Source organism: Jaculus jaculus, chromosome 5 (assembly GCF_020740685.1).
Source record: "Jaculus jaculus isolate mJacJac1 chromosome 5, mJacJac1.mat.Y.cur, whole genome shotgun sequence".
NCBI classification, from domain to species: domain Eukaryota; kingdom Metazoa; phylum Chordata; class Mammalia; order Rodentia; family Dipodidae; genus Jaculus; species Jaculus jaculus.
In genome coordinates, this window is record NC_059106.1 from 90,736,985 (window position 1) to 90,762,380 (window position 25,396).

General features: G+C 39.3%; 1 protein-coding gene across 8 annotated transcripts in view; it reads right to left on the reverse strand.

Moving 5' to 3' along the window:
- Nucleotides 1-1,111: 1,111 nt before the first annotated feature.
- Dnm1l (dynamin 1 like) overlaps nucleotides 1,112-25,396 on the reverse strand; it is a 65,338-nt gene continuing 41,053 nt past the window's right edge. For 2 of the 8 annotated variants that reach the window (XM_004663224.3, XM_004663223.3), the window contains 13 exons: nucleotides 24,660-24,791; nucleotides 20,912-21,118; nucleotides 17,456-17,576; nucleotides 17,085-17,240; nucleotides 16,766-16,855; nucleotides 14,409-14,501; nucleotides 11,167-11,223; nucleotides 10,242-10,319; nucleotides 9,915-9,947; nucleotides 7,891-8,067; nucleotides 7,623-7,732; nucleotides 3,260-3,419; nucleotides 1,112-3,021 (listed from right to left, as the gene is read on the reverse strand). In XM_004663224.3, coding sequence (XP_004663281.1) covers nucleotides 2,965-3,021; nucleotides 3,260-3,419; nucleotides 7,623-7,732; nucleotides 7,891-8,067; nucleotides 9,915-9,947; nucleotides 10,242-10,319; nucleotides 11,167-11,223; nucleotides 14,409-14,501; nucleotides 16,766-16,855; nucleotides 17,085-17,240; nucleotides 17,456-17,576; nucleotides 20,912-21,118; nucleotides 24,660-24,791 — 1,471 coding nt within the window. In that variant the 3' untranslated portion in view covers nucleotides 1,112-2,964. The remainder of the gene's footprint in view (nucleotides 3,022-3,259; nucleotides 3,420-7,622; nucleotides 7,733-7,890; nucleotides 8,068-9,914; nucleotides 9,948-10,241; nucleotides 10,320-11,166; nucleotides 11,224-14,408; nucleotides 14,502-16,765; nucleotides 16,856-17,084; nucleotides 17,241-17,455; nucleotides 17,577-20,911; nucleotides 21,119-24,659; nucleotides 24,792-25,396) is intronic. The other 6 variants (XM_004663227.3, XM_045149395.1, XM_004663225.3 and 3 more) reach the window with 3 other exon arrangements.

Sequence of the window (25,396 nt, forward strand, 5' to 3'; positions counted from 1 at the left end):
GGTGAAACATAGGAAATGATTGATCGGGGCTGGAGCAACGCACACTTCCTGTGCAAACATGGGGCTTGAGGCTTGAGACCGACCATGTTTGAATCTCCAGAATCCTTGTAAACAGCTGGGCATGGCCATGCATCTCTGTAGGCCAAATCCTGTTGGGGGCAGGGGGGGGGGGGGAGCAGAGACCAGAGGAAAGTCTCTAAGGGCTGGAGAAATGGCCCAGGTGTTAAAGGCACTTGCTTGTAGTCTGGTAGCCTAGGTTCAGTTCCCCAGTACCTATGTAAAGCCAGATTTGCGAAGTGGTGCATGCATCTGGAGTTCATTTGCAATGGCTAGAAGCCCTGGCATACCCATTCCCTTTCATCCATCCCCCTCACTACCACCTGTTCTTTCTCCTACGCTGCTTGCAAATAAATTGAATGAATGAATGAAATAAAGCATTAAAAAGGGGGGGCACTGGAGAGATGGCTTAGTGGTTAAGTCACTTGCCTGCAAAGCCAAAGGACCCAGATTAAATTCCCCAGGACCCACATAAGCCAGATACGTAAGGGGGCATATGCATCTAGAGTTCATTTACAGTGGCTGGAGGCCCCTAGCCCATTCTCTCTCTCTCCCTGCCTATTTCTGTCTCTCTCTCTCTCAAGTAAAAAAATAGCCACTCAAGCTGGGCATGATGGCGTTCCCCTTTAAAAAAAGAATGGCAATCACTGAATTCAGTGAGACTCACTGCATGGAGAAACCAACAGGGAGTGACAGGGGAGGGCTGACTTGATGTGTTCTGGCTGCCACGGGCAAACTCATGGAGCACTCATCAGTACATACATGTGCACACACCACTCATACACATACACACCAGCTTACGAAAACCTTGCAGGCAGCAAAGTGTGGCATTAGTGTTCAAATTTTAATCATTACCAGGATTATTTGCAGCAAGTTACTGTCTTCATATATAGAAATAGATTTACAGTGAATTGTGGTGATGTAAAAAGAAATCATAAAACTTTTGGTTCAGTACAAGCTAAATGGTTAAATCCTGAAGCAGATTCAGATTTTAAAAGTTCTAATTATTTAAATCTATTTCTGAGGCAAGTTAGGAAGAATTCATTCATTGATATACTTTCATTTCATACCAGTAGCTTTATTTACACATAAAGAACACACAGGAGTCTATTATAAATATGCCAGCAGTATCTCCACATTTCAGAACATCACTCAGTCTAAAAGCCTGCAAGAAGGCTTTCTTTTCATAAGTTTCTTGCATTTGTTTGTACAAAGTGTGGTATTAGCAAGTGCATTATCATAACATTTTCAGTTTAAAATCTATTTGCTGTGTTGGAGAAAGGTGCGTTGGAACTTTTTTCCTTACAAATCCAAAAGGCTACATACAATGGCAGTCAACTGCCTGAAAAAAATGTATGGCTAATGTTAATGCCGCAGGGTCATTTTTCTTGAAAGCACGTTAAACACTTTGGCAGGAAGGTACTATTAGCAGATTAAAAGTACTACTGTATCATGGCAGGTCGATATAGGGTTTGTTTGTTTTTTCAAGGTAGGGTTTCACTCTAGCTCAGGCTGACCTGGAATTCACTAGGTAGTCTCAGGGTGGCCTTGAATTCAAAGTGATCCTCCTACCTCTGCCTCCCAAGTGTGGGATTAAAGGCATGCGCCACCACGCCCGGCCCAATTTAGGGCTTTTTATGTTTGAAATTGTTGAAACTTGTTTCTTTGTAAACAGGTATCATCAGCTAAAGTTAAGATACTCTTATTTTTCCTGCCAATAATCTTTGATAAATGCCCGGCCATAACAAAAATTTAATGTTCGTAACATGTAATTGACTTACTGTGTTTGTTGTCTGTTAAAGATGAAACTATCCCAAAAGATTTCTACCCCTGTGAAATGTGTTTAAGGTTGTAGTATATACCAAGAATTGCCTGGGTAATTTTCTCAAAATCTGTTGTAAACATCACCCCAGCCCCTGAATGCAATTTAATCAGAGTATGTGTGCCTATGTATTTCTCTTTAAAAAACAAAGACCAGTATTTTCACACCACCATTCTCATGTACTGTACTGGTGTGGAGCTTAAGCAGCTGTTACCAAGTACAAAGAGCACAATGATTTATTTAAGTTTCACTTCACAGTGGACATTGAGCTCAATGCAGTGCTCCACTTGAGGGATGTACCTGAATTGCTACTGGTATATTTACAAACGAAAGGAAATTTAGGTCATCATTGGATCTTTGAAAACTAAAAGAACTGGTCAATGTTACCATGTCTTGATAAATTTTTAATTCAGGAGATCATAATTCATGTTTTCAGGTTTAAGTGTGAATCAAAGTATTTTAATTTTTGCTACACTCGGCCAAGTGGCCCTCCGAGTAGAAGGGTTGTGTGACATAGTATGCACCTCACATCTGTCAGCTTTTCAGCTCCTCTTGTGCAGCCAGCGTTCTTCCTGTCATGGCCAAACCTGCTGAGATACTTTAAAACTACAAACTGATGGACAGGTAGAATACAGTGATTATTGGAGGAACTTGCCAACCTAAATCTTCCCCAAACCTAGGTCAGCTTATGTAGAGCATGCATTAGTCATGAAATGTCTTGCTTCTTTCCTGAGGGCTATGGCAGCAGCTTGAAGACTACTAACAAAGATTACACAGGTCATCCTCCACAGGCAGACTGCTTTGTACAACTACAACATCAACAGTTCTCTGTAAATTCAATTGAAACTGTCACAAGACAGACTTGCATACACAGATACTGGGAAACTTTAGAAACAGCGATTATTTGGATTAAATGTGTGATTTGTTCTGTAATGCAGAGTACACTTTTCAGTTTACAGCCGGTCCTCACATGAGCAGATTCATGGCACTGCAATACACAGGTGTTCATAAATAAAATTCTACCCAGGTAGATGGAAACTAGCAGGTATCAAGGTCAACAAAGTCCCAGCATTAAACAGTTCTCTTCACCACAGATGAGTCTCTCTGATTTCGGCAATAATTTGACTAGCTCCTTGTAATGCCTGCATTAAAGAAAATAAAACCTTAAGTTATAGTATTAGTCTAACTTATGAAAATTCACTTTCTATATATTTAACTTCTTAAATTCACTTTCTATATATTTATCTTCCCTGGAGTTTGAATCTAAACAAGTATGGAGGGGGATGCACAACTATAAATATGCAAAGATCAGAATACATTTTAAAGTATATGAATATGTCTATATGTACACTTGAGTTTGGAAAAGACTTTAATCATTACCTTGAGCATATCAGCTGCTTCTTTCCTGCGCTGTGCCATGTCCTCAGATTCTGTCAGAAGATCATCCAATAAGGATGATTTATACAGTTGTCCTACTAACTCACTCTGAAGAGTGTCTTTCACATGATTAACTAAAAAATGCATTACTGCCTTTGGCACACTGCAAAACAAAACCAAATTATGAAGTGTTAGTAAAAATTCTGCTGTCAAAAATTTAGACTTAGGGCTGGAGAGATGGCTCAGTGGTTCAGGCACTTGCCTGTGAAGCCAAAGGACCCAGGTTCGATTCCCCAGGACCCATGTTAGCCAGATGCACAAGGTGACACACATGTCTAGAGTTACTTTGCAGTGGCTGGTGGCCCTGGTGTGCCCATTCTCTCTTTCTCCCTCTCTCTTCTGCCTATTTCTATCTATCTCTCTGTCTAAAATAAATAAAATTGTTTAAAAAATAATTTTTAAAAAATTGGACTTAGATTGTAGCCTCTTAAAATAAATGACACTGAAACTTTTTGGCTAATTCCATAATGGCATAGTCGCTCTTCAAATTTCACTTTTAAAAAGCCCTAATTCTTAGCCGGGCGTGGTGGCGCACGCCTTTAATCCCAGCACTCGGGAGGCAGAGGTAGGAGGATTGCCATGAGTTCAAGGCCACCCTGAGATGACAAAGTTAATTCCAGGACAGCCTGGCCCAGAGTGAGACCCTACCTCGAAAAACCAAAAAAAAAAAAAAAAAGCCCTAATTCTTGACATTTGCCTTTGACCTCATTTTACCATTATTCCATACAGTGAGCATCATTCTTTGCAAAAAATATGAAAAATTCCAACATCCATAATTTGGTAGATACAAAGGATAAGAGCTTATTCATATAATCTGGTATCATAATCAGCTACAAAAGGAATGATGTATCCTATAATATGAATGGGCCTTAAAAACACTGACAAGGAGCTGGTGAGATGGCTCAGCAATTAAGACACTTGCTTACAAAGCCTACTGGTGTGGATTCAATTCCCCTGTCCCCATGTAAAGCCAGATACACAAAGTGGTGCATGCATCTGGAGCTCCTCTGTAGTGGCAGGAGGCCCCTGTGCTCCCATACTCATCTGCCTCTTCATCTCCCTCCCCCGTCCTCTCTTTAGAAAAAAAAAAACACTGACCAGAAGCCAGGTACGAAATACTTGACATGAGTGGACAAAAGGTCCAAAATAGGTGATACCAGAGAAGTAGGGCAAAAGAGGAAGTCACTTCTGCTACAGTGTTTAGGTATGAGGTAATGAAGAGGCTACACAATTAGCATTGTACACATTTGTGAATATACTAAAAACACTAGAAAGTACATTTACAATGACTTTTGTGCTTTTACTGTGTGTAAATGATAGCTTAATAAAAGTAAAAACTAAAACAAACCTTTAGAGGCTGGCAGCAATGAGGGAAGTAAAAACTGGGGCCCACATGTTTTTGACTAGCCACACAGGATAAAACAAAAAATTTTAACCACAAGATGTAAGTTACAAGGTTATAGAGGGAAAACACCACCTGATTTTGGAGACAAAAGTCATTGTTTTCAATATGAAGTATCAGACTATCTGGATTTTACTCCTGTGAACAGTAAAATCTCTTACCGACTAACAGATTGCTATATATTGAATAGTGTTTTCTAAAAAGTTTCTTTACACAGCATGAAATAGTCAACACGAAGAAGGAACATTTAGGCAATAAAATATGCAAGACATTTACTTTTTATTTCAGACAACCAAATCGACTAATCATTATTATTTTTGGGTTTTCGAGCTAGGGTTTCACTATAGCTCAGGCTGACCTGGAATTCACTATGTAGTCTCTGGGTGGTCTTGAACTCATGGTGATCCTCCTACCTCTGCCTCCTGAGTACTGGGATTAAAAGCATGCACACCCAGCTCAAATCAAGTAATTAAAAGGCACCTCTGGGCTGGAGAGATGGCTCAGCAGTTAAGGTGCCTGCAAAGCCTAAGTACTCAGGTTTGATTCCCCAGTACCTACATAACCCAGATGCATAAGGCATATGCATTTGGAATTTGTCTGAAGTGGCTGAAGGCCATGATGCACCCATTCTCTTTCCCTTTTCTCTCCTCTCAAATATATTTTTTAAAAAGCACCTCAGATAGAAGTGGTGGCACACATCTTTAATCCTTGTACTCAGGAAGCCAAGGTAGGAGGATTGCTGTGAGTTCGAGGCCAGCCTGAAACTACATAGTAAATGCCAAGTCAGCCTAGGCTAAAGCAAGCCTCTACCTTGAAAAAACAAGCCAGGCGTGGTGGTGCACGCCTTTAATCCCAGCACTTGGGAGGGAGACAGAGGTAGGAGGACCACCATGAGTTCAAGGCCACCCTGAGACTCCATAGTGAATCCCAGGTCAGCCTGGGCTAGAGTGAGACCCTACCTTGAAAAACCAAAAAATAAAAATAAAAAAATTAAAAAAAAAGGGTAATTAAACTAGTAAATTAAAATTTAGAAAAACCACCACCAGGGTGAATGAAGGCCCATAGTCACAACATTCAGGAGGCTGGAGAAAGCTTCTTAAAACCAAGGACAGCCTGACTCCTTTAGCGTTTTCTTTCCTGCAAGCTACCACAGCTCATGTAGCCTCAAACTCACTATGTATCTGAGGATGACTCTAAACTCTGGATCATCCTGCCACTATACTGATGTGGTGCTGGGAATCAAACCCAACCCCAGGGCTTCATGCATACTAGCCAAGCACAACTGAGCTATACTACTGCCTTGTATTTTAGGAAAGACTTTTTTTTTTTTTTTAATATTTTTTGTTCATTATTTATTTATTTGAGAGTGACAGACACAGAGAGAAAGACAGATACAGAGAGAGAGAATGGGCGCGCCAGGGCCACCAGCCACTGCAAACGAACTCCAGACGCATGCGCCCCCTTGTGCATCTGGCTAACATGGGTCTTGGGGAACCGAGCCTTGAACCAGGGTCCTTAGGCTTCACAGGCAAGCGCTTAACCGCTAAGCCATCTCTCCAGCCCGGGAAAGACTTTTTTTAAAAAGTAGAATGAAATAATATTTATTAGTGCAGTGCTGGGGAATGAACCAGGATTTCATGAACACCAAGACAAAAGCTCTACCCTATTAAAGCATACTCCCAGCCCCCTCCCTGCTTTTCCTTTTCTTTCTTTCTTTTTTATTTATTTATTTTTTGGAGGTAGGGTCTCATTCTGGTCCAGGCTGACCTGGAATTAACTATGTAGTATCAGGGTGGCCTTGAACTCACAACGATCCTCTTACCTCTGCCTCCTGAGTGATGGGATTAAAGGTGTGCACCACCACGCCTGGCTTTGTCCTTTTTTTAAAAAAATGGTTTATTTTTATTTATTTATTTGAGAGAGAGATATATAGAAATAGGCAGGTATAAAGAGAGAATGGGCACGCCAGGGCCTCGAGCTACTGCAAATGAACTCCAGATGTGTGCGCCCCGTTGTGCATCTGGCTTACATGGGTCCTGAGGAGTCAAACCGAGGTCCTTTGGCTTTGCAGGCAAGTGCCTTAACTGCTTAGCCATCTCTCCAGCCCTCCCCCTTCTTTTTTTTTTTTTTATTTTTTGTTCATTTTTATTATTTATTTTGAGAGCAACAGACAGAGGCAGGTGAGAGAGAGATTGGGCACTCCAGGGCCTCTAACCACTGCAAACGAACTCCAGATGCGTGTGCTCCCTTATGCATCTGGCTACCATGGGTCCTGGGAAACTGAGCCTCAAACTGGGGTCCTTAGGCTTCACAGCCAAGTGCTTAACTGCTAAGCCATCTCTCCAGCACCCCCCATTTCAATACAAGAGAGAGCAAGAGAAAGAAGAAGAGCGAACTGGTGCACCAGGACCTCCAGCCACTACAATTGAACTCCAGACATGTATGTCACCTTGTGCATATATGTGAACTTGTATCACCTTGTGCGTCTGGCTTATGTGGGATCTGAACCTGGGTCCTCAGGCTTCACAGATAAGTCCTTTAATCATTAAGCCATCTCTCCAGCCCTATAATCTCCCCCTCCCCCAAAGTGATAAATAAGGACCTAAGTCTTAAAGTCACATATACCCAAAATCTATCAAGAGAATGCATTTGAGAACTGGGAAGATGGCTTGGTGTTACAGACACTTGCTTGCAAAGCCTGACACAATAGTACCACAAGTGTCTATAATTCTAATTGAAGTGGCAAAAGACCTCGGTGTAGCCATACACACATGTGCCTGCAAATGTTTTAAAGTGCATTTGATTTATAATAAAACTAAGAATTTTAAATATGTGATTTGCAGGGCATGACTCATCCAGCAGGACTGTTTTTTAGCAGTGTTGTTTACATTATATAGTACTAACCTGTCTTGGATATTCTTTCTGACAATTAGAAAATATGATTTGATGAGTCGTTCAATAACCTCACAGTCTCGCTGCTCACGGGCAGACAGTTTTCGTGCAACTGGAACTGGCTAGATGAGATAAGGAGGGAAATACTACTTTAGTGCCATTTTGAAATGGCAATATTTAACATTTAACAGTTAAACTGTTAGTCTTAGTTCCTTTTGTCTTTCAGAGCATTTTTCTACTAATTTTGTTTTTAAGTTTAAACCAAATTCTCATGGCTTACCACATCCAGCAAATTGACAGCATGGCCTTTCTGTGGACTGGCTGGCATAATTGGAATTGGTTTTGATTTTTCTTCAGCTAGTAATTCCTCAGCTTTGGAAGTTTTCAGCATTCCTCTCCAGTTGCCTGTTGTTGGTTCTTGACCAACATCTCCAACCCCACCACCTCCAGATGCAACCTGAAACACAGGTTCCGAAGTCTATACCAACTAACATTAAACAAAAAGTTTATTTTCTTTCATGACAATCAAGAGAACACATCTAATACCTATCTGGAATTTAATCAGGCAGATAATGAAGCCAGAGAAAGATGGTAGATGACAGATGTGACTGGAAACCTGAGAGACTGTGTTCCTAAGCTCTCTGTAAGCCCAGAGCCATTTCAGGTCCTATTTAGTTCCTTTTTATTTATTATTTGCTGACTTTCCAGAATTTTGCAGCATTTGTGACTCTTCAACCATTGGACTGTGGGAAAACTATCAGATGTCCTTGCAAGTAAACCTTACTGTCACTCAATTCAAGCTCATCAAAGTCTCACACTATTAAACTATGACCTCTCACAGCTGGTGTTTCTAAAGTTAATTTATATTCCTAATAGTCAACAAAACAACATAAAAAAAGAAATGACAACATTCCCTATTCTAAGCTGACAGCCACCTTAATGATAGGAATATATCCTAAACATAAGGTCCCTCAAGGGCTATTCTCCTGAGAAAGGATCCAGTTAAAGAAACTTACTGTTGCCACCCATCCTAACTCTTGTTGCAACCTTGTTTCCTGGGGTAATAACTCTTGACTTTCAGAGAAAACAATGGCTATTTACAACAGAAAAAATATATCAACATTTCAAGTGTTTCTAGAATCTCTCTATGATCTTATTATATTATTGAGAAAGATTGTACAAATCTAAAAGGAACTGTCACACAGCAGTTTTGGATATCACTGCAAATTTAAACACTAGCCAAAAGTTGTCTAGAGTATGTAAAAGTAAACTGCATCTGTATGTAGGTGCAAATTATATAATAATTTTTCAGTTATTATATTTTTAAAAGCTTGTTAATGGGGTGGGGAGTTGGCTCAAAGGTTAAAGGTACTTCTCTGCAAAGCCTGCCAGGCAGCCCAAGTTCAATTCCCCAATAACCATGTAACAGCCAATCCCAGAAAGTGGTACAAGCATCTGGCATTCCATTTGCAGTGGCAAGAGGTCCTGGTGTGCCCATCCTGTCTGTGTCTGTCTCACTCACACACATGGAAATAATTTTTTTAAAAGCTTAACTATGCATAAATTGTTATAAATGAGATCTTAAGTGTGATGCTATGAGTGAAATGGAATGTATGTCAGGATTTAGATGGTTCTCAATGTATGAGCATAGTGGGCTAAGTTAGAACCTTAAATATGGAACACAGGTAATGACAGAAAACTAGAAATACAGGAATGGGTCTGAAAAATTATGCATATAATTTTCGGGTATAAAGGCTATCAAGGAGCCAGGCACAGTAGGTCATACTTTAATCCCAGCACTATTTGGGAGGCTGAGGTAGGAGGATTGCCATGAGTTCAAGGGAGCCTGGGTGAGAGTGAGATCTTGCTTCAAAGAAAGAAAAAAAAAATTTAAAGAGTAATCAAAAATTGCCAAGTCTTAATCTCTCACAGCCCTCCTATTTAGAATTTGCTTTGGCTTGCTTTGCAGTGACACACACACACTAAAGAGAAACACCCTAGCATTATTCATTAGTCTAGATGACTCAGAATCTTTAAAGAGTTAATGTCCTGAAGTGCAATGTTACATAATTCACTACCAAAACAGAGAATTCAAAAGTCATCTTGAAGGAAAAAACAGGAGGAAAGCCTATCATTATTAGCTAAAACTAGAATGAACACTGCCTGTATTTTCAGGGGTTAAGGAAAAAGGAACATGAATACAATGCAAACAACAGCCACCACTGTACAAACAGAAATGAGTTAAAGACAGTTTCAATGAGAACCAAAGATACCAACATTTTCATTCTGCAACAAGAGACTCACATTTTTAGTTTCTCTTCTGCTGTCTTGAATTAACTGTTAAAAGATATGTTAAAACATGCAATTATCAAGCAAGATTTAAATCCCAGTGGCTTGAAATTCAAAGAGTGAAGGATAATTCCTCTTTACTTTTTTTCTGTGTGTATCTTCTATAGTGCAAGCAAAAAAAGCATGTCAACAATATTTATGAAGGATACATTGTCACATAATTTAAATTTTGATTAGATTAAAATGATCTGACCTTAACACCACATCCCATATTAATATTCTTCTATTCAGTGTTTTGTCTCCACAGTAGGCATGCAGGCTTAGATAAGAATCAGAACAGACCTTGCCATCAGCCTCAGCAGAAGCAGCAGGGGAGGGCTCCTGGGAGGCAGGTGCCAAAGCACTTGGAACTTTAGAGGACTAAAAGCAAAAATGCAGGGGGAAAAAAAAAAATCAAGGATACCAAAAATGCATTCTGAAACATTTTATAAATGTAAATTTCTTCCCCAGTGTAACAAAATCATAAAATAACATGAAAAACAAAGTAGTCATGGGAGATGAAGGTGCACATTCTGCCTTATTTCTTCTTAGGCCACTGTCACCTTGTTATATGTTTTCTTCAGATGAACGAATACGGAAACTCCAAAAGCTTCATGTTTCCTTTTAGCACTTAATCAGATCTTTTCTGGCAAGGAATTCAAGGTAACATTTTTTTAAATACATACATTTGAATATGTCAGCTATTAAGGAAACCACTGGTAATTAAAACCTGTTGGTGCATACTGTTGCCTTTCCGCTTCAAAAAACCCTAGAAGTCACTAATACACAAACTTGACATCCACTGACTACATCTTACAAAAGAAACCCTGACATCTAAAAGCCACCTTTAAATTTATTCCAGTGTATTCAACAGTATTACTTTGGATACACTTACTCCATCAAAGATAGAAGAAAAATATCACATCTACAACTAAGTAATATTACGAAGTTTACCAGCCTGTCTTTGAGAATTAGGAATAGATTTATGGAGCTGGAGAGATTACTCAATGGTTAAAGGCGCTTGTTTGCAAAGCATGATGGCCCAGGTTCAATTCCCAAATACCTATGTAAAGCCAGATGCACAAAAAGGCACATGCATCTGATATTAATTTGCAGCAGCAAGAGGCCCTGGTGTACCCACATTCCCTTTGTTTGTCTCTCTCTCAAATAAATGAAAATATTTTTAAAAAATAAACAAAGGAATATTCTTTAAAAAACATTTTTTTACCTTGTCCCGTGATGTAGATGAAGGCAATTCTCTTGCTAGCCTGTTTCTTCTTTGTTCCTATAATGCAACCAGGAAAGCAAAAGTAGTTATCACTGCTGGGATACAGACCCTACTATAATAATCTTATTAAAAAGTGTAGAGAAAATAACTTACATACAGATATACCTTCTCACTGTTGCGACTCAGGCCATAGTTATATTTTAAAACAAATCATTTAACTCAATGCCCTGAGAGATACAACACGACATCAGTAGCAGTGGCTCTCTGCCAGGAATTCTCAAATGAAGGGCTTAAGACAAAGGTCTTCACATGTATGGTATGCAAGTCTGTGTATTTGTGTTTATATGTAGGTACATGTGTGTGCAGTCAAGCATGCATGCAAATGTAGATGCCAGAGGTCAATGTTAGGGGTCTTTCTCTAATATTCACTATCTTATTTTTAAGACAGGGCTCTCATTGAACACAGAGCTAGTTTTGCCTTCCCTGAACTGGGACTACAAGGATATACCACAAAGTCACATTTATGTGGGTGCTGGGGATCCAAACTTAGATACTAGTCAGCCAGCTGTTCTCAACTGGAACAGTAGGAGGGGCCTGAAGAAAGGAATGAAAGAGTTTTCCAGTTTTTCAAAGTCACCTCTACTTCCCCTATCCCAACCATGATTAACTAATTTGGTAGCCACTGGTTCTGCAACTATGACACATACAGGAAAGCGTGGGGGGGGGCACTGGATTTGCAACAGTTTTTTAAATTTGAGAGGGGAGGGAAGGAAAGGGGCATGGGGAGGGGAGATGTGAGCCAGCTCTTTTGCTTGCTGCTTCCTGCCATGCTTTTCCTTCCACAATGAAGTTCACCATCAAAATTATAAGCTGAAATAAAACCTTTTCCTCCTATATGATGCTTTTTCTCAGGTGTTTTGTGTCCCAGCAAATAGCTCTGCAACTAAAGGCTATGCTTGCAAAGCCTGCCAACCAGTTTCTATTCTCAAGTCACCTATGTAAAGCTGGACATAAAAAGTGGTGCAGTAGTAACGCAAGCACACTGTATCACACATGCACACAAGGGGCACACTTGTTCCCAGCAGCTGAAGGCCCTGGTGTGTCCATTCTCTCCCCCCCCTTTCGTTCTCTCTCTCTGTAAATAAAATTTTAAAAAAAGATTTTTTTAAAAGTGGCAAAAGCCATCTAGTAATCATCTGCAGTGGCAAGCAGCCCTAGTGCGCCCATACACATGCATGCAAAATAAAATGTTTTTTTTTCTTAACCTTATACTACCTCCTGAAAATAGTGTTCATAACTCATACATCTTCCTGTAACCTGGCTAATATAGCAGACTGGTCAACTGCCTGTCTTTTATTATCAAACTTTGTCACAAAGCAACAGAAACTATGTTCAATTCAACAAGAAATGAGCCCCTGCTACAGCCAAGCAACATGATAGCTGTAAGGCTATAGACACAGACGAACATAGATAATGGGTCTCTTATAGGCAGGATCAAACAAAAGCATTTAGGTTAAAGCAAGTCAAATCACTCCTACAAGGAAAGCATTTCATGAACACTCAAACTTGGAAAGAACTGTAAGTTTACGCTTCAGAATGAAGTCTTCAGAGTACATTATTTTTTAATGGAAATCTGAGCCATTTTCAGTACTAAAACATGATAGTACTACATGGATTTTGACACTTTTCAGAAGGGTCAGAGGTTAAACTACTCACTTCGAGAATGACACAGAACAAGGGCAGGAACCTGGAGGATGAGAATGCTAACCCTAGCCTGATAATCAGCCAGTATAGGCTTAGCTAGCTTAGGATGCCATCAATGTGGCTCACCTGCCTTTTCCTAAACTTTGCTTTCCCAATCTGTTAACATTATCAGTCAAAGGGTGGTGTAAAGATTAAATGGTAATATACACAATTTTTTGGCATTAGAATAAGAGGCTTATTATTCAAATACTGATAGGACTTTGCCAGTATAAAAACACTACTCCACACTATTCTATGAAGTTGTTTTCAAAATTATAAGAACTAAATCTTTAAGCTATGTGCCATATAAATATAAACCTAATCTACTTCCTGAATGCTTTAAAGAGCCTTACTGTATGCACTGTAATTTTTTGTAATAAGAAAAACATCGTGTAGCTGAAAAGCTATTCCCTGTAACTACTAAAGAAAAGGCACTTGTTTCCTACTCTGGTGCCAGGCAAAAAAAAGCATGGAAGAAACATCTGTCAGTGCTCATTTCATGTTTTAATCAGAGATAAAACTAAAAACCCAGGGTCCCTTTCAGTTCTCAAATCCCATGCTTAAAATTTTCTCTACTCGGGCTGGAGGGATGGCTTAGCAGTTAAGGTGCTTGCCTACAAAGCCAAAGGACCCAGGTTCAATTCCCCAGGACCCAGGTTAGCCAGATGCACAAGGGGGCGCACATGTCTGGAGTTTGTTTGCAGTGGCTGGAGGCCCTCGAGCGCCCATTCTCCCTCTTTCTCTGTCAAATAAATAAAAACTAAAAAAGAAATACCACTCATTAATTTAAAAAAATTATATTCATAAGCAGAAGAGAAAATTTGATACAGAAAAGGAATTCTGGACATACTACCTTAGGGATAACCTACTCTTCCTGGAAAAGTAGCAAAATGGTTAAAAAAAAAAATTAAGGCACCTGGATAAATGACTATAGCAACTGAATTTGGCTTCATCTGTGTCATACAGCCTGGTCCACTACCATTAGATGGGAAAAAAGAATCCATAACATGTGGTGAAGAGTGAACCGCTTTTCAAATTATGAGAAGTTAGGTAATTCTTGGAATGCTTTCTTTACAGATTTTAGAGCCAAGAAACAAAAATTATAAACATTCACTTTGCTCTTCCGGTTTCTTGTTGGGGAGAAAGCAGGATCTCACTCTAGCCCAGGCTGACCTTGAACTCATGGTGATCCTCCTGCCTCAGACTCCCAAGTACTAAAGGCGTGCACCACCACACCCAGCTTCATTCACTGTTTTATGCACTTCAACCTGAAATTGATCCAGACCAACTTCAAAATTAAATTAATGAATTCTAGAAAGAGAGAACTGTCCCAAGTAATTTTGATAATTAAATTTAAGAAATCAAGGTAATGATCTTGGCTTATTTCCTAGGCAATACAACAGGTGCTAACACAGCACATGTGTTATTAGAGTTACCTCATACTAAGTCTGAGATAGGCTACAGCATATTTCCTCTGCAATAAGACCACCCATACTTACTTCTATGTTATTGTTCATCAGCCCACAAGCGTCAGCAAAGTCGGGATGTTTCGTGTTGATGTAAGCCAGTTCAATTGCCACTAAGTTATGGACCTAAAAAAAGTAAAATTAGGCTAATATAAAATGATATGTCACCATAACTTTACTTTAAGATTTTTACATATACTTACATTATTCAGGGCTGGAGGGATGGCTTAGCAGTTAAGGCGTCTGCCTACAAAGCCAAAGGACCCAAGTTTGATTCCCCAGGACCCATGTTAGCCAGATACACAAAGGGACACAAGCGTCTGGAGTTCATTTGCAGGGGTTGGAAGCCCTGGCTCGCCCATTCTCTCCCCCCGCCCCCCGCCTTTCTCTGTCAAATAAATAAATAAAAATAAAATACTAAAAAGACTAATTATTAGGCTGCTGAGATGGTTTAGCGGTTAAGCGCTTGCCTGTGAAGCCTAAGGACATCAGTTTGAGGCTTGATTCCCCGGGACCCACATGAGCCAAGGGGGCCCACAAGGGGGCGCATGCGTCTGGAGTTCATTTGCAGTGGCTGGAAGCCCTGGTGTGCCCATTCTCTCTGCCTACCTGCCTGTTTCTGTATCTTTCTCTCAAATAAATAAATAAAAATAAAATATTAAAGAAACAAAACTAATTATTCAGACAAAACTGAAAAAATACAAGAAACTCATTTTTGTTTTTATTTTTCTTCAAGGTAGGGTCTCATTCTAGCCCCAGTTGATCTAGAATTCACTATGTAGTCTCAGGGTGGCCTTGAATTCAAGGCAATCCACCTACCTCTGCCTCCTGAGTGCTGGGATTAAAGACACGCGCCACCACACCTGGGTTAAAAGATTCTTTTTGTTTGTGTTATTTTTCCCGGGTAGGGTCTCACTGTAGCCCAGGCTGACCTGGAAATCACTACGTAGTCTCAGGCTGGCCTCAAACTCATGGCGGTCCTCCTACCTTTGCCTCCCAAGTGCTGGAATTAAAGGTGTACCACCATGCCTGGCTGAAACTCATTCGTTGTTTTTTAATTTTTTTGTTTTATGTTTATTTATTTATTTGAAAGTGACAGAGAAAGAGGCAGAGAGAGAGAATAGGCACGCCAGGGCCTCCAGCCACTGCAAACGAACTCCAGACGCGTGCGCCCCCTTGTGCATCTGGCTAACGTGGGTCGTGGGGAATCGAGCCTCAAACCGGGGCCGTTAGGCTTCACAGGCAAGTGCTTAACCGCTAAGCCATCTCTCTAGCCCTGAAACTCCTTCTTAAATAAATTCTTGAAAATGATCATCTATGCCAAATAATAAATTATTTTATTTTCATTTTAGCATTCAAAGGTGCATTTCTAAGGAAGAAAAACACTATAGGAAAGCTTCAAGCTAATGAACTGTTTGTGGCAAAACATCTACCAGATGCAAATCTACATTCCAAGGCTTTGATAAGGAACTCTGCTACTCAAACTTCATCCATTACCCATGTCAACATTTGAGCTCAATTTCAGTAAGAAAATAGTTCATAATTTGATATAAGTTAAATATGCTTACTTTATTTGGATAAAGTGTACATTTAGACCTGAGGTAGTAACCACTTAATCTGAAATATGTAGTTAAAATCTATGCAGTTAAAAATCTAACGGGAGCTGAACACGGTAGCATATGCCTTTAATCCTAGCACTCATGAGACAGAGGTAGAAGGATCACCTATGAGTTCAAGGCCACCCTGAGACCACAGGTCAGCCTGGGCTAGAGTGAGACCCTCCTCAAAACACCAACCAACAAACAAAAACCCTGATGGGACAGTAATCAAATGGAAAAGTGAAAATTACAGAATTCCTAAAGCTTATAGCAAACAAAGGTAATGTTTTTCTATTTTTTTTTACTACTTCTAACTTTTTTATTGACAACTTTCATAATTACTGAAAATAAACCAGTTGAAAGTAACTAATGATAAATCTATTAAATGGTCAATGAACAAACAAACTATAGAAGAGGCCAAAATACCCTGATGTACTTCACAGTTAAGGTTTCCTACAAAGGCTCAGTACTGAGGGTAAAGATAGCTTGCTCTATTATTAGTTCTATTAGTTATTAGTTCTACAGTTCTTTAGCCTCATGAAAACTTATGGCTTTGGGCTAGCAATGATTAAAATTGAAGAAAAATGGACTCTATACTAGAATTACTGAACGTTTTTTTAAAATAAGCCTTTCAAGTTGCAACATGCTGGAAACATGCCAAGTTCTAAAGTAAACCATAATGCTTTATTTATTTATATTTACATAAATATTTATTTACATAATTAAATTAAAAGCAGCCACGTTAAAATTCAAGCTTTTCTTAATAGTGATTATAACGATATAGTAGCTCACCATCTCATTTGTAACAGGCAACCTTTTCCGAAGAAGACAAGTCACTACTTCAACTATGGCATCGTGAAGCTTAGGAAACCTTAACAATTCCTATGTTCAGTAGAGAAATAAAAATATTTAATGGAAAATTAAGTAATCACTGGAGTACTGAATTAAATTTAGAAGTTACATTTCAGAATACCACGTCAAATCACTTTAGATAAGGCATCTACAGGTTTTCCTAAGTTCAATTCATCTTTCATCATTTCTTCCCACCCTATGAAACCACTCCAATTCCTTTTCTGGTTCTATGGGGCCCTGTCACATCTCTCTCGGTTACCTGTGTACTGTAATTGCTACAGTGCTGAATGATTCTCTGCATTTCTTCATGAACAAGTTCCACACAGCGGAGGCTGGGCTCTTCTAGACGTTTGATTTGCCGTTTGACCAATAACTCAAAGGAAACCTCAGGCACAAACAAGGCAGGTCGAGGACCCTGAAAAAACAAAACTTAGAGCCCTTATTATAGCTACATGTAACCTCAGTTTTTCTCAAAGGTAAAAATCCCATTTTTTGTTTTTTGTTTTTCATGAAAAGTGCTTCAACTATGAGCAAAATGAACTGTTCAATCTTAAAATAAGACATAATTCATGGGTAAACAAGTAAAGCTTTAATCTCAATTTTAAAAGTCTAAAAGTGAAGCATACTCACAGTAGCATTTCTAATGGCAGTCAAAATATCAATAGTGTTAAGGCCACCTAGTGGGTCAACAGATTCTAAGGTTCGCCCAAAAGTCTCATGGAAAATATAACAAATTCTAGCACCACCACATCTGAAAGGTAATGGGTTATATGGTTACTTGCATTTCTGGAGGGGGAAAAAAGCTACAAATTACAAGTCTCTCTATAGCTTTAAGCTTCATTTTTCTGAGAAAGCCTAAAAAGCACTACATTTCATTCATTCCCACTTCCATGTTTTCTCAACTCAATCTTGCATACCAGTTTCTCTATTTTTAAATGTAATTTCATCATTATATATATGTATATTATATACTTGATATGAAACAATTATATAAAGGACCAGTTAACCAAAAATTGCTCAACAGCTTTTCTCTGGCCTGGTTTTCTTCAGCTACCATATAGGTGGAAAACAGTGCCTTGTTTTTGTTGATTCACAAAATCTAGAAATCAGCAAATTATCCTGAAAAGGCCAATAGTAACTATGTAGGCTTTTCAGTATCTGTTACAACTACTCAATTCTGCTAGTAGGTACAAAACCATAGACGACAGTATGTAAGCCAATGAGCTGAGCACTGGTAACATGTAACTCATAAACACTAGCATTCAATTTTACACAATTTCCAAGTATGAAAAATTAACTTTTTTCATTTTTACACTTAAAAAGTTGGTATTAGCTGGGCGTGGTGGCACATGCCTTTAGTTCTAGCACTCAGGAAGCTGAGGTAGAAGGACTGCTCTGAGTTCAAGGTCACCCTGAGACTACAGAGTGAATTCCATGTCAGCCTGGGCTAAAGCGAGGCCCTACCTCAAAAAACAAACAAAGGGCTAGAGAGATGGCTTAGCGGTTAAGCGCTTGCCTGTGAAGCCTAAGGACCCCGGTTCGAGGCTTGGTTCCCCAGGTCCCACATTAGCCAGATGCACAAGGGGGCGCACGCGTCTGGAGTTCCTTTGCAGAGGCTGGAAGCCCTGGCGCGCCAATTCTCTCTCTCCCTCTATCTGTCTTTCTCTCTGTGTCTGTCTCTCTCAAATTAATTAATTAATTAATTAATTAAAAAAAATTTTAAAAAACCAAAAAGTTGATATTTACAAAGGTTACGTCATTTTTAACTCATGGCCTGTTGTCTACCCCAGACAAACTAAATCTCTTCATCTCCATACAAGGTATCTTCTATTTCCTACCTCACTTAAGAACTGGAACATCTAAAATACCTTTTGTGTTTTTATTCAGGCCTTAAATAAATCGTCCTTTTCCTCTGTATTTTTACCATCATTATGCAATACTTTTTGTGTAATAACAGAAAGCTCTGGCATGCCCAAACACACACACACACACACACACACACACACACACACACACACACTCTCTCTCAAATAAATCAAATATGTTATTTATAAAAAGCATGAATGTATGTTGTGGGTAGACCAATACAATGAAGAAATACAATGTTGAGAAACAGACATTTTTATGTACTGCTAGCGGTAAAACATTATCAGTATAAATAAATAAGACTTGGTATAATCCTTGTCAGTCATCCACTAAGGATCTTGGAATACATCCCTGGAGACAGAAGGAAAGTTCTCTAACTGTAAATAAACTATCTAATAATGGTGAGTATGGCTCAACAAGTGAGGATATATTTAAAAAGAAAACTATGCACATCTTTAGACTGATAATTCCATGTATATTAGAAAGTTGTAGCATGCTGATTTAAAGAAATAACCGCAAGGGGGCTGGAGAGATGGCTTAGCAGTTTAAGGCACTTGCCTGCAAAGCCAAAGGACTCAGGTTCGATTCCCCAAGGCCCACATAAGCCAGATGTACAAGGTAGCACATGTGTCTGAGTTTGTTTGCAGGAAATGGAGGCACTGGCATACCCATTATCCCTCAGTCTCTCTCCCTCTTTCTCTCTCTCTTAAATAAATAAAAATTAAAATAATTTTGTCTTGTTTTGTTTTTTCAAGGTAGGGTCTCACTCTAGCCCAGGCTGACCTGGAATTCACTCTGTAGTCTCAGGGTGACCTTGAACTCAGAGCAATCCTCCTACCTCTGCCTCCCAAGAGCTAGGATTAAAGGTGAGTGCTGCCACGCCCAGCGTAAATTTTATTATTTTTTTTAAAAGAAACAACTCCAAGCCAGCATGTTTATCCCCCAATTTTTAAATACCTGTTATAGGCATTTATATATTACACATAGATGAAAAGACAAATACCTACGTAAATATCCAACAGCAGAAGTTATCTCTATTTGGTGAAATTAAGAGTAGTTTTATTTTGACTTTTCTAATTTTCATCATCAATTATGATAAATGTGCTAAAAGAAACAACTATGCCAGGTGCTGTAGCGCAGTGGTTGGACACCTGCCTAACCTATAACCAAAATACATTTTTAAAAATTTATTTATATGAGAGAGATTGAGAGTGAAAGAAGCAGAGAGAGAGAGAGAATGGGCGTGCCAGGGCTTCCAGCCTCTGCAAACAAACTCCAGACGCATGCGCCCCCTTGTGCAACTGGCTTACGTGGGTCCTGGGGAATTGAGCCTTGAACCAAGGTCCTTAGGCTACACAGGCAAGCGCTTAACTGCTAAGCCATCTCTCCAGCCCCAAAATACATTTAAAAAAATTATTTAAATTAAGAAATATTTTTAGCCTGACATCATGCCACACTCTTATATTCCTAGCTATTCAGGAGGCTGAGGCAGGAGGATCTTGAGTCTGAAGATAACCTGGGCAACACAATGAACTATCTCAAAAAAGAAATCTTTTTTTTGTGTGTATGTGTTTGGGTTTTTTTTGTTTTTTGTTTTTTGTTTTTTTTTTTGTTTTCTTTTCAAGGTAATGTCTCATTCTAGCCCTGGAATTCAATCTGTAGTCTCAGGGTGGTCTCAAACTCATGGTGATCCTCCTATCTCTGCCTCTCGAGTGCTGGGATTAAAGGCATGTGCCACCATGCTCGGCTTTCAAAAAACAAATCTTTTAAATACTTATGAGGTATCACTTTAAAAAATATATATCTGCTGAAGAGATAGTAGTTAGAGTACTTCCTGTATAAGCATGAGGGCCTAAGCCTGTGAGTTCAATCCCCAGGGCCAGCATAAAACAGCTGGGTGTGACCCCTGACGTTAGACTCTGGTCATCACAGGGCAAGTGTATGGTATGCCACATGAGCACTACACATCACACCACACCAATGTATCACATCCCTCACATGCACGAGCTCATACTCACAAGCAAAAAAGAAAACACATATGCTTTTTACATGTTCTACACGCAGCTAAAAGTATTTTAATTTTACATAAGTCATTCTATCTGTCTACAAAATTATATTTCTGTTTTATCAAAATATGTGGTCTTAGTCACTCACTTTAACAAAAGATAAAGAGATCTAACAATTCAGGTAAGCAAACCTTTAAAAAAATGTCTTACTTACAACTCTGAAGTTTCAATATATTTTGCAGTTCCTTCAATAGTGTTACAGTATTCTGTGGCAAATTTGGTAATGAGCTGGAGTAAAGTAGCACTTTTATCATCCACGGGTTCACCATAGCTATTCAGAAGAGACTGGTACTGAGCAGCTAGAACGTTTATCCTTGTTTTCAGCTCTGGTAAGCAATCTCTGATGTGATGCATAAGTAACCTAGTGACAGTTAGAAAAGCATGACTTCATGTAAAACTGTATGATGCTCCAAACTTGTCAAATAATTTATCTTGGAAGGTAAGTGCTGTGAAATATACATGTAGCTTTCATCCCCATTTCCTGATACTCTCCCGCTGCTACAATGTTAAGACCATCTTTTGTTTACTAATGAGAGGACTTGCTGGACATGGTGGCGCATGCCTTTAATCCCAGCACTCGGGAGGCAGAGGTAGGAGGATCGCTGTGAGTTCGAGGCCACCCTGAGACTCCATAGTGAATTCCAGGTCAGCCTGCGCTACCTCGAAAACCAAAAAATAAAGAGAGGACTTGGTGGCTTAGGCTCCTAAAGAGCTACAGACAGGCTGGTCACTAGAAAGACTCAGAATAAAGAATTGGGACTGAGGAGCTGGGCATGGTGGCATACGCCTTTAATCCCAACCCTTGAGAGGCAGAGGTAGGAGGATCACTGAAAGTTCAAGGCCACCCTGAGACTACACAGTGAATTCCAGGTCAGCCTGGGCTAGAGTTAAGACCCTACCTCAAAAACAAAAACAAAAATTGGGACTGATGGTCAGTCCCTAAATCTCCAACCACTCAAAAGGAGAGACAGGTTAGAAGATGGATTGATTACCAGTGGCCACTGATACCTTCAACCACTTCCATGTAATTAAAGTGCCAGGAAACTCAAAAGGACCCCAGGGTTCAGGAAGCTCAACAGAGAGGATACAAAAGGAACACTTTCAATATTACATATGCCATGCCTAACACCCATTTCTGTTAACTGGCTCATCTGTACCCTTTGTAGTAATCTTTTATAATGAATGAATAAACATAAGTAAAGTGTACCCTGAGGCCCATGACCCACTCTAACAGGAAGCAAGATTGTTACAGTCAGTCAGAAGTACAGATCATCACCTTTGCTGGCAATGGACATCTGAAGTGAAAGACCAGTCTTAAGGGCTGGGCCCTCAACCTGTGGATCTGATGCTATCCCTAAAGAAGTAGTGTCAGAATTGAACTGAGTTAGAAAATTTCAACTGCAAAACTACCAAAGAACTGCTTGCATGGTATACAGGAAAAAGTGCACAACACATCTGGTATCAGAAGTAGTCTCTGTTCTACTGAGTAACCCTGTGAGTACAGAAGAAAACCAACCCATTCAGTTGATTTTTCTCTGCATCCCAAAAATAGAAAAGAAAGCAATCTTAAATTAGATCAGGTATATTTAGTCTGAAAAAGTTTTGGGAAATGCTTTTTTAAAAATTACTTTATTTATGTGTGCATGCACACTCATGTACTTTATGCATATGCCAGAGTCTCCTGTCACTGCAAATTGACACCAGACAAATGTACCATTTTATTGTGTCCAGCTTTACATAGGTGCTTGGGAACTGAACTCCCGCCGGCAGGCTTTGCAAGTAAGTGACTTTAACCACTGAGCCATCTTCCCAGCCCTTTTTAATGCTTCTGACACCTGCCTTTAACTAATCAGATTCTAGTAACTGCTAGAAAACTAAACATAAAACTAATGTAATGCCAATTCATATGGCAATTACCACAAGGAAAGTAAGCTACTCAGTCCAATTCTACCTACAATTTTAGTTTCATCAACTTATCTTAAATAGGTACTTAGCATATAAAAATCTGTCTTATCAGGATGCACATGCATAACAGAAAATGGTTTCACTCTAGAAAATGGTCACAATCTCTAGAAAGGTCTTATAGTTCCTACAACATCAATCAGTAAGTGTTCAATAAAAGTATAGAACTTATATTATTTCCATTATGGGTAGAAATGAAACTCTAAATTAAAAAAAAAGTCATGTACAAATTAAAAATTTTTAATTCAACTACAGAAATCTATGTTTTGACACCATCTGATATAAGCAAATTAACAAAAACTTCATGGGCTGGGGAGAGGGCCTGGAGGTTAAAGATGCTTATTTGCACAGCCTGAGGGCCTGGGTTTGATTCCTTAGTACTCACATAAAGCGAAACAGATACACAAAGTGGTATATGTGTCTGGAGTTTGTTTGCAAGAGGCAGGAGATCTTGGCGCACCCATATACACTGCTCCCCACCCCTGTATGTACACAAATGAAAAAAAATTTAAGGGAGGCTATAAAAGGTTATTTAATGAAGCAAAGAAATTCAAACTTTTCTCTCATTTTTCTTGAATTTTATAAATGTGATGTCTTAACATAAAACTGATACTGAAAGAATTCTTTGGACTCCAGAAAAATGCTGCTCTGTACTTTCTTCTTTCTCACAAGTTCCTAAGGATTAAACCTGTGTTTCATGCAAGCTAGGCAAGTGCTTTACTACCAGATTGCACCTCAGGCTCCCTTAAGCATTACTTAGTTTGATGACTACTTTACTCTGCTCTAATCAATTTTGGACCATGAAATATGCTGCTCACAATGGACACAAGAACATTTCTTTGCAAACTCTTTCCTGTGCACTCAAGACATGAAAATTGTGAGTCAAATTTTCTTGTTGTGACAAGGTATCTGACATACACAGGTAAGGGGGGAAAGATGTGACTTGGCTCACAGTGTCAGAGGCTACTGCTCATGGTTGTTTAACTTTGTGTCCTTGGCCAGAGAGCATCGCTATGATGAGGGTGTGAAGCAGAGGAACTTCTTCACCTGTGGTACCCAGGAAATGTAGGAAGAAGATACAGCCTTCAAGGACAACCATCCCCAGTGACTTACTTCTTCCCTCTATGTCTCACCTCCTACTTTTCACCAAATTCCAACAATGTCATCATGTAACTCATGGTACCTCACAACCCTAAGGAACCCATCTCTTTCCAAAGGCCCATGAGGTAGCAACCAAGCCCCCCACACAAGAGTCTGTGGTAGACATTTCATAAATGTAACATGTTACAATTAATGATGAAGTTTTAGAAACTTTATAATTAGATGGGCATGGTCGTCTTTAGTCCTAGCATTCAGAAGGCTGAGGTGGAAAGACTACCATGAGTCTAAGGTCAGCCTCAACTAGAGTGAGATTCTGCCTCAAAAAAAAAAAAAAAAACACCAAAAACATAATTAGGAGTTGGGGAGAGGCACTGGTCAGTAAAGTGCATGCCATATAAACATGAGAACCAGAGTTAAGGTTCCCAGCTCCCACACGCACCTGGCATCTTAGCACTCAGTGGGCAGAGACAGGTAAATCCCCGAGACAAGCCAGCTGCCTAGACCTGCAGTATCAGCGAGCTCCGGGTTCAGTGACAGACATTGTCTTAATAAAGAAGGTGGACAGTGACTGTGGAAGACATCTGGCCTCCATGCACACATGTAAACACATATACACACACACATGAATCAAGAAAATTTAAAATCCATGTGAACGTGTATTCTAGATCATGTTGATTTAATGGCAACCATCCCAAGAAAAATAGACATTTACTTTACAAGAGCCCCCTTTGAAGAAAACAAAAGTGAAGCTCTTAGGAACAGTAAAAAAACATATGGAATTCAGTAATTTTGGATATCTGTTGGCAAAACAAAAATATCTCCTTTTCAAAAGGTGTTACCTGTTTAGAGTCCTGGCAAGATACTTTGTTCCATTTCTGTTGGCCAGAGATGGGTATTTCTTTTGAAGAAAAGCATACTCATCCCGGATGGAATCAACCACGCTCTTCTTGTTGTTAATGTCGAGCTGGCTCCTAGGAAACAGAAAGAAGTCACTCAGCAAAGCCACTGTCCTTACTCTGCTCGAGACAGTGACAGAGACGGAGTTAGCACTGGCACTGCTCCCTAAGTTCTAACATGGACAGTTTCTATTGAATTCTCACAATAACTCTACATGATGGTATTCTTCTCTTTTCTATCAAGAAACTGTTGTTTCTATAGGTTAACTTACCCAAGGAAGGTCACACATTAAGTAGCACATCCTAGATTTGAACTACACAACTTAGAAATACTTAAAGACTGACGAATATAGACTTCATTATTGCTGTTAGCTATGTTAAAAAAAGTTGCAGACAGGCATAAAAATCTAACTGTATATTAACTAACTATACATATATAGTTTGTAATAACTCATTTCTACCCAAAATAATAAAGTCAACTTGAAGAACCATCTACAAATATGAGAAGGCAGCACTCTAGCATCGATTTGCCTGAAAAGACAGCTGAAACTTTTTTGTAAGTGGCAACAGGAGTGGGATGGAAGAACAGATGAATGGAACCAGGTAACTGGAATGGACCTCAGATATCTCTTAGTAAAACATTTTTTGTTTTTTTCCAAGATTAGAAATGCAAAGATGTG